The sequence below is a fragment of the Rhea pennata genome, chromosome 3 (genome assembly GCF_028389875.1).
Source record: "Rhea pennata isolate bPtePen1 chromosome 3, bPtePen1.pri, whole genome shotgun sequence".
NCBI classification, from domain to species: Eukaryota; Metazoa; Chordata; class Aves; order Rheiformes; family Rheidae; genus Rhea; species Rhea pennata.
This window is the reverse complement of record NC_084665.1, coordinates 117,709,237-117,723,036: the sequence shown is the minus strand read 5'-3', so window position 1 is coordinate 117,723,036 and position 13,800 is coordinate 117,709,237. Positions and strand designations below refer to the sequence as shown.

Sequence of the window (13,800 nt, the reverse complement as noted above, 5' to 3'; positions counted from 1 at the left end):
GTGCTCAAGTAAACTTTGACTTATTCTTTTGCTTTTTTAGAAGTTCTGTTCAGTGCAATTTTGCAAAGTGTGAAAGCACTGTTCTATCTATTAACACTTCTTTTTAATGTTTTGGAAAATTCAGGGATTCTGCTTCATTATTGGACTAGGATTTGCAAGAACTGTCTTGCCGGACTTTCCAGCTGCATGCAAGACAGCATCCTGTTTGAATATCAGTAAAATCTTTTAAAGAAGACATAGTAGTAGGAGTTTTCCCTCCACCTCAGAGGTGTCTGTTTATACTAAAATTCAGGAACTGCCTTCCTGGCTTTATATATATATAAAAAGAGGTAAAAATCCTCTTCAAGTGTTGATTCAACACCTCTTTGCCTTTTAAGTGGATATTTTATGACCACATGCTTTTCCCCCTGGTATTTGGGATGTTATTTTTATATCCCTGTTAACACAAGTTGAAAGGAGATCAATCTTCTTTGTTTATGCTTAATGTCTTCTGCAACTTCAACAGGTGAATGATAAAAGTCTAAGGGAAAAAGTCTAGTGTGATTTGTTTTTATAGGAAATAGAAATGATAATAGAAGTATACTGCAGATAGTTACTTCCACTTGAAATAAATGGTGGTAAATCAATGCTACAAATAGCCTCGTTATTTCTAATCACTGAGAGAAATGGAGTTCATTTTTGCAACATGGTATTCAGCAACACAGCTAATATTTTAAATGTGTGCTGCTTTGATCTTTTAAAACAGTAAAAACTTTCTTTTAGCTGAATACTGAAAAACTAGGAACACAGGCATTTATTTTTTGGCCCAAATTACTTTTTCATTTTGGTATATTGTTTTGCTTTGTTTCCTACAAATGTTTGCAGTAGGAGAGTAAGCACCATGCACCTATATTCAGATGAAAAGATGGTCCAGCAATAAGTCAATTATTTGGAAAGTCTGGGTTCCAGTTCTTGCTTCTACCACTAATCTATTAAGTAGTCTTCAGCTAGTCATATCCATCTAAACTTGGCTTTCCTTTAAGTATGTGAACCCAGAAACACCTAAAGAAAACTAAGGTGACCATATTTCCAAATCTAAGACAGATGAGTCCTTCAAAATCAATGCTTTAAAACATAAGCAAGTGAATTGGTATCCTTACATCAGTCTATGTAGTGATAAAAGCAAAACTAGGCTGATGTCGCAGTGTAACAGAAGCAAAGTCAAAAGCTTAATGAAGGAGGGGATCCAGAGGGACGTAACTCCTTTGAATAACCAAAAACAAGTTGGCATCTTGGGATCTGGGACTTTTCCCCGTGACTCATTTGCCATCTGTAAACTGTGGCAGTAGCATTTGTTATTGGATGACAAATATCTTAAAGCGTAAGAGGAAGTCAGATACTAGCCCCGCAGAAGCTGGTGCTATCTGGTATGTATACACTTTATAGATAAATATAATAAAACATCTCTCAAATACTGCCATGTATTGCTGGAGGAAAGCCTCTAACCTCCCTAAGTAGCACAGCTCTGCAAACCGATCTCATGGATATGCAGCTCCCCCAAGGAATCTGCTGAGGCCTGTTAGTGGGAGGCTATCTTCCCCAAAGCACACCTATGTGCAGCCCAAATGTGTAACCATAAAACTTCTTGGCACCTATGTGGTGCTTCCCAGTTTAGAATTTCAAAGCACTTTCTGTGGGCTGGGCTCCCCTCTGCTCTCACAGGAGAGTGAGCTCTGCGGCTCCATAGACATATAGTGAGGGGTAACCGGGGAAACTTGTTCTGAGATCTTTTAACCACTGAAGAATATTCCCTTGAAGGCAAAATAGAACAGAATCCAAATGGGGAATAGTACTTGACCACTCTCTTCACTGTGTCTATCCAGGCTACTGTACAGTGTGTGTACAGCGAAACCATCACTCACCTGAATTCCAATAGAAGGCCTGCTGTGGAGATGAGACTTGCACAGATCTCCCAAATCCTGGGCTATTGCCCAGCTACTAGACTTCCTCTCTTCCAGAGGGGTGCTCTCTCTCAAATAAAGTAGCATCATGTTTTTCCAGCTGTATCAGAAAAGCCTTTTGTCTGTGAGATTTAAGAAGAAACTGAGAGCCTATTCTCCTACTATGAGGGCAGCAATGATTCCCTTCAGCAGCACTGGCTGACTAGATTTCAGCACCAAAGGAATCAACTTGTATAAAATCCATTATATGTAGCTGTCTGTTCTTCCCCACCTACATCATCTGTAATAAAAAGGCTAGGATGGAAGCAGGGAAAAGTCACAAGCTAGAACCATGAGGGAAAATTTCCAAGGACTCTGCAGCTCAGAGATGCATCCACTCCCTGCTCGGCGATTAATCTAGAGTGAAAACAGCACTTCTCTGAACTAGAAGAGCAACTCAGCAATGCAGCTACTAACTTCCAGGCTTCTGGCTAATTCAGTGCCTCGGAAGAGGGTTGTGTGTTCTCCTCTAACTGAAGGCTGTTTCACTCTTCTGTGCCCTTGGATGGGTATAGCATGTATGTAGTCTATACTGTCTCTCTGACTTAATACAAAAGTATGCTCATAGTGTTTGGGAGCACTTGTCAAAAGGCAAAATACCTATGCCTAGTGTGCAGCAGCTGGCCTTGGGAGCATAAGATGGGATAATGGTCTGATTAGTAAACTGAAAATGAAGGAGCAGTAGCTCAACCAAATGGCCAGACTTTTACACAGATTTTTCCTGTGATTCTAAAACTTTTCAGAGTATTTCTGCAGAAGATCTTGTAAAGCTTTTTTCTGTTCTTCCTACTATCTTCATTCCTTCAGTGTTGTATTTAAGCTGTTGTACTTTTCCATAATTATCTCTCTTACAGTGTGACTTGAAATATCAATTTCTTGCATGAGAAAATTATGAATACAGTAAAGCCTATGTTTTGATTGATTTCCTTTCTTCAGTATCTGTGCTTTCTCTTCATGTCAGTGAAGCAATCTGACTGAGATGCTAACCTGGAAAAGGCATTAATGTGATTTGGGAGAAGTCACAGAGCCATAAGAATTCATGTCACTGTCTTGGACTTACCCCAGTTTTATCTCCTGAATCCTGTCTCTAGTGCATAATTCCATCTCTTAGAGCAGAACTTAATTCTTTAGCTCTGGGGGTTTCCATGATTATTGGGCTACTCTTAGCTTTATCTATGTGGAATCTTCATGTGTAAAGAAAAGATACCTGTCTGTGAAAGATGTCCTGTATTTTTGAATCTCATGCAACTGTTTTAGACTTTCTATACTCAAATCTGTTAGTAGAACTTGCTGAAAACTGTATGACATATGAATATGACATGTGGGGTTGTCTGACTCTTTTTTTTTTCGTTTGCTTGGGGTTTGGGGGATTTTTTGGGGTTGGTTGGTTGGTTTGGGTTTGTTTTGTTTTGTTTTTGTTTTGCATTTCCAAGCACAGACATTAACTCCTGCCTAAGTGCTGTACTTGTTTTGGGAGACGGGCCTTCCTGAAGAACTCATATGCCTTTCTCAGTAGGCTAGAAATGGCACTTCTCTCGGAAGAGGAGGGGAAGGGGTAGTTGGGAGAAGCATGTTTACAGTAAAAAATGGATAAGAAGAGAAATAAAGAAATGAAAGCAACCATCTAACCGATTGAAAAACTATGAGCTCTCCAAGCACTGATCTAACTATATTACGTGTCTGTGTGTATATATGTATATTTTGAAGTTGCTAGCACCACAGTTTATAAGCAGCTGCTAAGCAATGCTATTTAGAACAAAGTAGTCCTTATATTCTTGTGTGGAGTCTTGTGGCTAGATCTTCTGCCATGGAAAAGGGGACTTCAAACCTCAGTCTTTTTCACAGCAAGAAATATCCTGAAGTTCTGGGATTAAAGGAAAGGGAAAAGAGGAGAGATCTTCATCATGTTCTATTGTGTTTAGATAAACCAGTACTTATTAACAACAGGATTTGTACCAACACAATTCAGCCCATCTTATCCAGTCTTATGCCAATGCCAAGGGGAAGAACTACAAAGGGAGCGATTTAGAGAAATGCTGCATGTCAGGCAGAGCAATAACTTGTTTCTTTCAGGGATGGGAGGAGTAAAGATGGCAGAAGTCTGGGTCACAGGCAGGAACGCATCATGTGCCTCAGTTACTTTCTTCTCTTCTTCCCTCCTGCCCCAACATACAGGTGCAAGGAGAGATCCCCTGAAAAGGTGAGATGGTCCCAGGGCTCTTTCAATGCCAATAAATTAAATGGTGCTAGTGAGCGTACTATTCAAGTAAACTAACCCTGTCTCAGATGCAGGCCTTGCTCCAACCTCTCCTAAGCAATTCTACAGCATTGGTAGGGTTTTAGTAAGACTAAGGCCTGTTCCCTAAGTGCAGCCTGGATGCAGGTACTTTGTGTTGGAGTTCAAAGAACTTAAAGCCATACTAACTGCCATTGGGTTTTCAGGATTAGAGAATGGGTTCTGGCACAGTATAAGTAACGAGTACAGAAATAGGAAATGGGTCCTTCTGAAACTCCAAGCCTTTGCAGTTAGAAGTGTTGCTCTACCTTTGACCCAAAGGATGGGAAGAGTGAATCTGCAGGCAAACAAGTTTGCAAAGGTTTGGCTTCTGCTTTCTCTGCAGTGATGGGAGATGCTGAACCTGAGCTGCTCCTCAGGTCTGCAATGTACCCGCAGCCGGGGCAATTCTGCATACAGCACGACTAAGCTTCAGGGATATTTAACTGGATCCCAGACAACAGCCTCCTGCAGGCATTGACTAATAGATGTAGATGGGTAAACTGATGTAGCAACACCAGATGACCAGCTAAGGCCATATATAAACTATCAGTGAAAGTGGATCCTTCAGCTGCCCGTTTCTCTGTTTTAACTACAAGCCTATAGGCTTCCTTATCTGAAGAGCAAAGTCATTACTTTCAGTTTCAGATGTGGATGATTTAAAGAACAAGTTTAAAAGCCTTCCCAGGCATAGACAATCTGTCAAACTAATATATTTGTGCATGGTGGTGCTCTATAACCAGTATCATCCAAGAATGATGGAATTATCTTCGCATGCATCTGCTGGTGATTTGCCAGCTCTAGCAGGCAGGTTCTTCTTTAGAGCTGCCAACTGCAGTGAGGGTCTTCTCTAAAAGAATGTATTCAGGATCAGGTTTTCAGGTCTGCTTCTGCAGCTAGGTCCCATGACTACGTTATTATTTCAATTCCTTGAAGTGCATGAAGACTTCATCCAAAACAATCTGAACAGAGTTTGAAATCTGTGAGATTCTGCATCTGCTCAACTCCAGATCAATTGTACAGACTTACAGTAACAAATCTATATTCTTGTTGAAACACCAAAACTGGTAAGAAATCTAATATGGGTTAAAGCAAAACAGAAGCATATGGGGATATTCTTAAATGTAGGTACTTCTTGGACTGACAGAACTACCTGCATAAATTTGAACTTATTTGTTTTTTTCAGACACAGAATTTCACAAAGACTATTGCAATATGCATATATCATGTGGGAAGAGTATTGAGTCAGTATTGAGACCATTACATTTCATTCCAAAAAAAGCAAATAGACCAAGTGAACAGAAAGAGAAAAAGAAAAAAAAAGAGACGCAAAAACTTTTAGCTTTGCAGTGCTCTGCTACAGGATGTACTCATAAATAAACCATCTGCTCAACACCAATGTGCTGATCTATCCATCCTGGTGAGAGAAGCCTGTTACCTCCTGACTGCTGCTCCCTGTGCCTTACAGCTCTCCATGGAGGAAAGGTTACTCTACCTTAATCAGCTCCACACAACCCAGCCCTGCACTGCAGCAATGCACCACTTCTTCTCTGGGTTTTGCTCCTCTTCGTGCATTGCTGGCCTCAGGGAGCAGAGTCTTTCAGCAGAGAGCCACGTCTTCCAAATCAATCTGCAATAAGATTTACAAAGCAACCCATTTTTGTGCAGTGTAGTAAGACCTGTGTGACGTTTATCAGATTAAAGTCACAGTAATTAAAGACTTGGACTATTTCCTGGTTTGTTGAGATTTTGAAGGTTTTGTGCCTTTTTTTTTTTTTTTTTTTTTTTTTTTCTTTTTAAAAGGACTGTTGTTAACCATAGCAAGCAGCTGATCTGACAACTTTTAATAAGGAGACTTTATGGTTACTAGAGACCTCCTAGGTTTCAATACATGTGGAAGGTAAACTTTGCATCTTTCTGATACCTGACCATTTCAGGTCAGCCAAAGAGAAGGAAGGGGAGAAACGGCACTAAGTCCAGTCTTACTTCTACTAGCGATATGGTACGAAAATGTCTGAAATATGAAAATTTGCAGATGTTGAAGGAAGGGGGGCAAACATTAAATACAGAAATATGATATGTTTCTGTATAAATTAAAAAAGATAGATTTTATCAGCAAGTATCTATACAAAATGTCAGTTTGTTTATAGTTCATTTCCAATATTTAGTGGTCATTAATTATTAGATTATACTTATCTTTCAGATATATAAAGCAAGATACAGAGGATGAGTGATATTTATTTGATTATAAGTAAAAATATTCTTAATATTACTTAGTTTCTTCATTTTTAGATACAGTAGAAATGTGGATAAATAGGCAAATGCTTGGACTAACTATACATGCTCTTTCTTGTCCTAATATTAAAGTGCCTACAAATCAATACATTTAATATTCCTATGGTGTTGTTGTTATATACTTTTTTAAAATTCACTTTAAAATCTATGGCTTTACCATAGTCCTTATTAAACAGAAGATCAGTCAGAACAGTGATACATAACATCCTAGTAGGATCAGTTGGCGTTTTTTTTTTTTTTTTTAACTTTTGTATCAGACTAGGTTTAATATTTCTTAGAAGCTCATCATTAAAAAGCAAGACATATAAAAGCAAAAGGCAAGACTTGCAGCTCGGCAGCCTGCAGCTCGGCTTTAGGCAATCCTACATCACCTTCCAGCGCTCCGTCCTATGTACAACAGCGACCCTCGCGCTCCCTCCCTCCTGCTCCATCCTCCTGCCCTACACCAGACCGGGGTAATCTTGCGAGGAAGAAGTCTCGCTGGATTTTGTTGCTGTTGTTTGCAAAGACAGAATCCTTTCCAGGGGCGGGTTATTCAAGCGGCGACCTATGCCCGCTGCACGCTGTTCAGGAGATCCGTCAGTTCGCTGATGTACTTGATGGTGTATTTCAGGGTCTGTATTTTGGTGAGAGGCTGGCCTCTCTGGCTGTAGACGGGAGGCAGGTAATTGCGCAGAGTGTGCAAAGCCTCTGCCAGGGCCCTCATCCGCAGCTTCTCCCTCTCGCTGGCTTTCCTCCTGCGCTGGGCCGACATGCGAACCTTGGTGCCCTTGGGGAGCCGGGCCTGCCCGGGGCTCGGCAGGTAGGCGGCGGGGAAGTCCTCCAGGCTGTATCCCACCAGGCTGCCGCTGCTGCTGCTGCCGCTGCTGCCGCCGCTGCGGTAGGGGGTCTCGATCGCCACCGGGCAAGGGGACGGCGAGTAGGACTCGAAGGAAGGAGCTGGAGATAAGCTGTGGGGAGACGAGACCTGGTTCAGCTCAAAAGCCGCGGCGTTGTTTTTCCAGTCCCAGGGAGATAAGCAGACGGGATGCTCCGAACCCAAACCGTCTTCCATGTTTAGCAAAGTCTCGTGCAATTTGTCCATTGTGGAGGAGCACCCGGGAGAAGCAATTCCCTCTGCCCCGCGGCAAAGGCTGAAGCCTCCGGCCGTGGGGACCTTTTTATGATGGCAGGAGGAAAGTGACAAACTGGGAATGCGGCGCTGGTGAGAGGAGTTCAAAGGAGAGCCACAAGTGCGAGGATGGAAAATGAACTCCTGATGTGCTAGTTTCTCCTCAGCGATAATTATCAACCTTCAGCTAAAAAGCCTTTAAGCTAACAGGCAACAGTGAGAAAGGGGGAAAAAAAGATTATCTTCTTGTAACTAAACCAATTAAGGCTGCACATCTACATTTAACATTGCGCTGGGGGGATAGGCAGGAGAGAGGAAAAAGAAAACTATCGATTTTAAAAAACAGTTTGCAAACGTAGAATTTAAAGTTAACATGCATTAATGCAAACGTATGTTCATTTGCCATCCTACATCACAAATTGAAAATTAGACTAGAAAAGCCAAAGTCCTATATGAGAAAGATGTAGAAAAATTATTAAAAAAAAATTGGGGGGGCTAAGAAAAAACATAAACAGTGTTTAAACTTTGGGCTTAGACAAGTTTTTTGCATAGAAATTTATTCAAAATTGTAGTAAATAAATCAGATGATAAATAAGAGAAGACTAAAAGCTAATTATGCAAAATTCTGTACTACTTGGAATCCTCTCTTCTACCAAAAAGGAAAAGCCTTTTTCAGCCCCTACTGAAAGCAACAGTGAGGTTATATCTTAGGCCACTAAAATGAAAGCGGAGGTCCTATAAATTAACAGTGTTAGTATGGAGCACTTCTCGTCTCTAGGTCTCAGAACAGTTTGCAGATGCTTAACGGTCCCTATTGCTCTGGGGAAATGGATAAGCAGCAGCAGAAGTAGCTGGCCCAGAATCACGCCGTGAGCCATTAGGAGAGCGAGGAAAACCTTCTGGAGCCACTGAGCTCTGCAGCCCGCCGGGCAGTGCAGCTGCCAGCCCTGGCTTCACATCAGCCTGTTACGGAAGCAAAATACAAGAGATAATGAAAAGAAGAGGAGAAAGAGGAAAGAAAGAAAATCAGGCTTTGTTTTAGAGATTTCTTCCTTGTAACCATTTCTGTGTGCGCTGTCACCCAGCCTGAAAAAGGCAGGGAGATGCCTCTGAATGTCATATAGCCAAGGAGAGCTGAAACTTTCTGGAATGCGTCGTTTCTTTGTGCTTGCGAAATCCTAACTACAATCACTAAGGAAGAAAGAAAAGTGCATTCAAATAAAGGGCCAATCCAATATTCCCTGAAGTCCTCAGGAAGACCCACATGGATTTTTGAGTTTTAGATCAATATGTTGGGAAATAGCTTGTGGGAGAATTACTGGTTTTATGCTGAGGTTAATAAGAGAGAACCACAAGCCAAAGGTGAAGGGTTTCAGCAGTCTAACCATGCCCAAGACAGACTGAACATATGTGTCATCTGTAGAAATTCAGAGTACAGCTTGCCATAGTCAGGATTTCTTTGGGTATTATAGTTAGCTTATTATATTGTGAACTCTCATTTACTCTTTCTTTAAATAAAATGAGCTGAAATAATCATAAGAATCACAAAAGCTTGCTACATATTAAAACTAAGGCAATGTGAACAATGACTATTTTCTGTGACGTCCAGAGAATTGCATGAGCATCAAGCAATGGTCACATGTTAGACATAAGGTCTGACTTAGGTAATTCATTTTTGTCCCAGTTCAAATCTCTCCCCGACTCCTTTCTTCCTCTTTTTTACCCAAATATGTGTATTTCATAGTATCTTTTCTGTTTCACATCAGCCCCACGCTTGTTTTATGTCTCTTCCTTTCCTGGCAAATTAAAAGTCCACAAAAGGAGAAAAATCTGAAGGGGAAAAGGCAGGAACCACTCCCAGGGTCTACCAAGAAAAACAAACTTCTGAATAGATATATCTTTTAGATAAATACATATATAAACTGTTCTGCTCAATAGTTTTCATTTTGGTTTCAAATGTTAAACCCTCAAATGCAGCCAAATTTAGAAGCAAAAATGTTACAAGTCATTTGTTCACTGACTGTAAACAATGCCTGTTGACAGTGAATTTACCCTCAGTCTCTGGGTAAATTATAGAAAATATTGTGCAGAAACCAAAAGGGAAAAGGTTTTGTGCATGTTCAAGATGCCATTGCTGTAAATGGCAAGTGAACGTTTTCAGCTTTTATCTCTCTATGCCCATATATAGGGATGAGATAAGGCAGGAAAAAGTAATGCAAATCGTAGTGATAGCTATTTACTGTTATTTTCTTATATCTTAAGGGCAAGCATTTAAAGCTACGAAGGCAGGATATTTGATTATGTAGACAATTGAACTGATTACATGAAAAATCTCAGCCTTGTGTAAGCCTACGTTCTTACAAAGCTGTGCAGGCAAGAAAAAAATACAGACTTATCTATATTAATAAATAATACAGGGTTGCTTGTACTTGAAAATCAACTTGCAGTTGTGCAACCAGTTTTACTATTAACATGCTTTGGGGCAGCATTGTAGTTTGGACCAACTGGCTGCATGACTACGGTTCAGAGGATGGCTCAGGCCACCCAGGCACGGGGTGAGGAAAGGGACTTTGCCACTTATGCTCAGCCATACCCTTTGTCCTCAGAGCCAGAGAATGGGCCACAGCCTCATTTAATCTACAAGTAGAGATTTAGCCAGAGGTTCGTTTTTGAGAAATAACCTCCCATTTTTATCCACATCATCTAGGTTCTCAAAATTTACTCACGTTAAGTGTGTCCCAATTTTGGTCAAATCAGGAAGCTACATGAAGTCTCTCTCCGGGACTGCAGTATGATCCATAGCCTATTTAAGACAGTGGAGTCTCACAGAGTCAATAGAGTTATTTAGCTCCTTTTTTTTAGTTAGTTTTTGATAGCTAAATTTGATTTAGATCTCTTTTTTTTTAGTTAGTTTTGGATAGCTAAATTTGGATAGAAAATTTTCTACTTGTGAACATAAGAATCCTCAGTTAGGAAAATATTTCTCAAAGTATAAGGAATTACAATAGGGAAAAGTTATTGAAAATTGTAGACAAGTTCACATCACTGTTGTTTTACAGTAGGGTCTTAAAAAGCACCACAGGGAAGAAGTCATGGCTGAAGCCTGGATACCAGGTTTATTTTTCTATAAGCCACAACTATGTGACACTCTTTCAGTAAAGAGCTAAGCTTTACTCTTTCACTAAAGAGCTACTTACTTTCAGTAAGAGCTAAGCATATTTCAGGTGGCACCTTCCTAGAATGCAAACAAATGCAAAAAAAGAAAAAAGAAAAAGAAAAAAACACTTGCAGTCTTTATTTTATTTCACCTCTCATTAATTTCAGGGAGCCCCGTTTTGCCTCTCAGTAGTGTCAATACATTGAAAAGTAATGAGGTACAAGACTAACACCAACGAAATACTCACTGACACTTAAAAATGATAGAGCATTTTTTGATTGACTGGTAATTTGGGTTTCCAATTCAGTAATTTATTCTGCAATATAAAGGCTAACATCTTAATTTTCATCTCCTTTAAAATGAAGATTTCTTGTTCATATTTCTGAATTTATTGCAGAAAGGAGGAGAAGCAAAAATATGCAGGAATGGAGCGAAAACTTTTCTATTAAAAAAAAAGATATAGAAGCAAAAGTGTTTAGAGCTTCTATAGGTGTCTGGTTAGGATTTAAATTTAAAATAAGTTGTCCAGGTAATCACTGTCATCTGTCAATATAGTATAGTTATGTGTATCTATTTACATTTTTTTCTATAAATATTCTAGAGTATAATTTCAGCAAGTTTTGAGAAGAGTAAGGGGAACAGCATTGAAACAATAAAAAAACAGATAGGGAAAATGGTTTATTCAGCTGGGACTGAATAAACATGGATAAATGGATTTCTACAACACTAATCCCTTAATAGATCTCATTCAGAATGAGGACAAAAGTCCAGACTTATTTTCTTGACAAGAAGCAGATCATACAAATATCCTTGTAGATAACTTAGATGACAAGGTCTTGTTTTATAATTTGTACCATGAAAAAAATATCTACATCCCCAAAAGAGGTCTCCCTAGCTGCTACGCCTCAGCCCCACCGTGGAGGTGGGTGTTGCAATACCTGCTCTGCAGAGGAGCGGCCAAGTGAGGCTGCTCTCCGTACACACAAATGTCGAGCCAGCAGCTGCAGGTCTCGCCAGCTTCAGTAGACGCAGCAGCTGTTCAACACTTTCAAAAAAGTAGTTTTGAACACCTCACTTTGTGCCCCAGTTGGCAATAGGGGAAGGAAGAGAATACACCACACTTTGTCATCTAGAGTCACCTTAGCCACTAGGCTACAATTCTCTGTTTTGAAATGCTTCCCCTTCATTGGGGTAGATACCTTATTTATTTATTTATTTATTTAATAAGTACACTTTGCTGCTTTTTTCCTACTTGTAGAAGAGGGTCCGATGTGGGTCCAGTCTCAGCGGAAATAAATAAAACTTCTAGGTAAGCAAGCTGGGCTGTGTCAGCAAATACAGAATTATTTTCTTTACTTTTTTTATTTTCTGTTGAAGTTAGTATGCCAAAGAATATGGATGAACAGATAGCAACAATTCCCAGAGGGGAGGAAAAAAAAAAATATATATCTGTCAGAGAACCAGGACTGATCTTGAGTCCAGAACTGTGAAGGAAAACCTGCAATTCTTACTGCAATCAATGAAAACCATGTGTGAACTGGATCCCTAATTGTTACTACCACCTTTGGCCAGACAACACCAAATACTGTGACTAGGATGATAGAAAATGCTATTATTCATTTGCGGTGGAAGCAGAAATAGGCCAATTCTATTGCAGTTAAAATTTCTGCCTTAAACCTTTAAGGTTCTTATGGCTGTAACTCCAAAATAACAAATTAAAATCCTGCTCACAGGAAAGAAACTTCAAGTGTCATTGATTTCACTGGGGCTTTACACAGTCACAAGCAACTCGAGAGATTTCCACATACAGGATCAAGACCTATATATCTGCTTTACGTCCTCAAATGTAGGTATTTGATCCTCCAAAATAGTGGCAGCCTCTATTGACTCAAAAGCGACATCACTCCGCAGTTCATTTAAAACATCTGATCTCCAAGCAGCTGGCTCCCTAGATGAAAAGGCCTATGTGTGGAATTTACACCTACCCACCTTTTAAGTAGGGAGTTTATTACCTAGTGTTTCTCAGCTGATATTTAGGAATGTCTTTTTAATACCCCTGTTAACAGAAGTTGAAAGGAGGTTAGACTATGTGGTTGGTCTTTAATGTCTACTGGCTATTTCAGCCTGAAGGAAAAGGTAATATTGGGGGACGGAGTCTAGTGTGGCTTATTTTGTTCAGAAAATGAAAAATAATGCATACTATCAAAAAAAAAATCAACTTTTTAGAAAGGAAAATTTCATTATCTGGTAATGAAGCTTCTTTATTTCAGCTTTCAGATTTGTTTTTAAAAATTTTGGTCTCCTGTAATTAAGCTGATATATTTCAAAGATTTTTTGGGGGTAGGTGGAAGGTTATCTGCTGCAAATACTTTATGATCATCAGAAATGATTCCTTTTCTACCCAAAGGTATAAGTTCAAGTTTAATAAATGGTAAAGTACAATATAGTTTATTTCCAAGTCTTTCTTACACTTCCTTCATGAACACCTCAGTGCTGTTTTTGCCAGGTGGGATGGTGGTTTCACAGGGCATTCACATAGCACCTAAGGGTCCCAGTCAAAGTTCAAGGTTGATACTCTTGTTTCCCTGTCATTGCTGTCATTTTTTATGCCTTGTGCAATAAATGATTCCTTTTGCAGCATAATAACTTTCAAAAACTGGCTAAATCTTACAAGAAACACCATTAGACAGGAAAATTGCATTAAAAATGTAGTTGTGATTATTTCCAGTCATGCTGCATCAGAAGCTGAATGTTTGCAAAGGAGGCTATTTTTCAATTGCTCTGATTACATTTCAGCTCAGTCTGTTCCTTTTTACTCAGCCAGCTTCCTCATCAGTGTCTGCTCATTTCTTCTTCACTCCATGTCTAAACACTGATCTGCAGAATCGCTGCATGCCACTGATAGGAGCTGTGTTTCATTTCAGTGTTAAATGATGTTACCCTCTTGGCACAGCTTGCAGCTCACTTTAATAATTAAAAAATG

General features: G+C 39.7%; 1 protein-coding gene across 1 annotated transcript; it reads right to left on the bottom strand.

The window, feature by feature from the left end:
* Positions 1-7,096: 7,096 nt before the first annotated feature.
* On the bottom strand, positions 7,097-7,633 carry MSGN1 (mesogenin 1). Its single transcript, XM_062571171.1, has one exon. The coding sequence runs from the start codon at positions 7,631-7,633 to the stop codon at positions 7,097-7,099; it is 537 nt and encodes a 178-aa protein (XP_062427155.1).
* Positions 7,634-13,800: the final 6,167 nt, after the last annotated feature.

Coding starts and splice junctions, on each gene's coding strand:
- MSGN1 (XM_062571171.1), bottom strand. CDS start 7,633: ATGGACAAATTGCACGAGACTTTGCTAAACATGGAAGACGGTTTGGGT.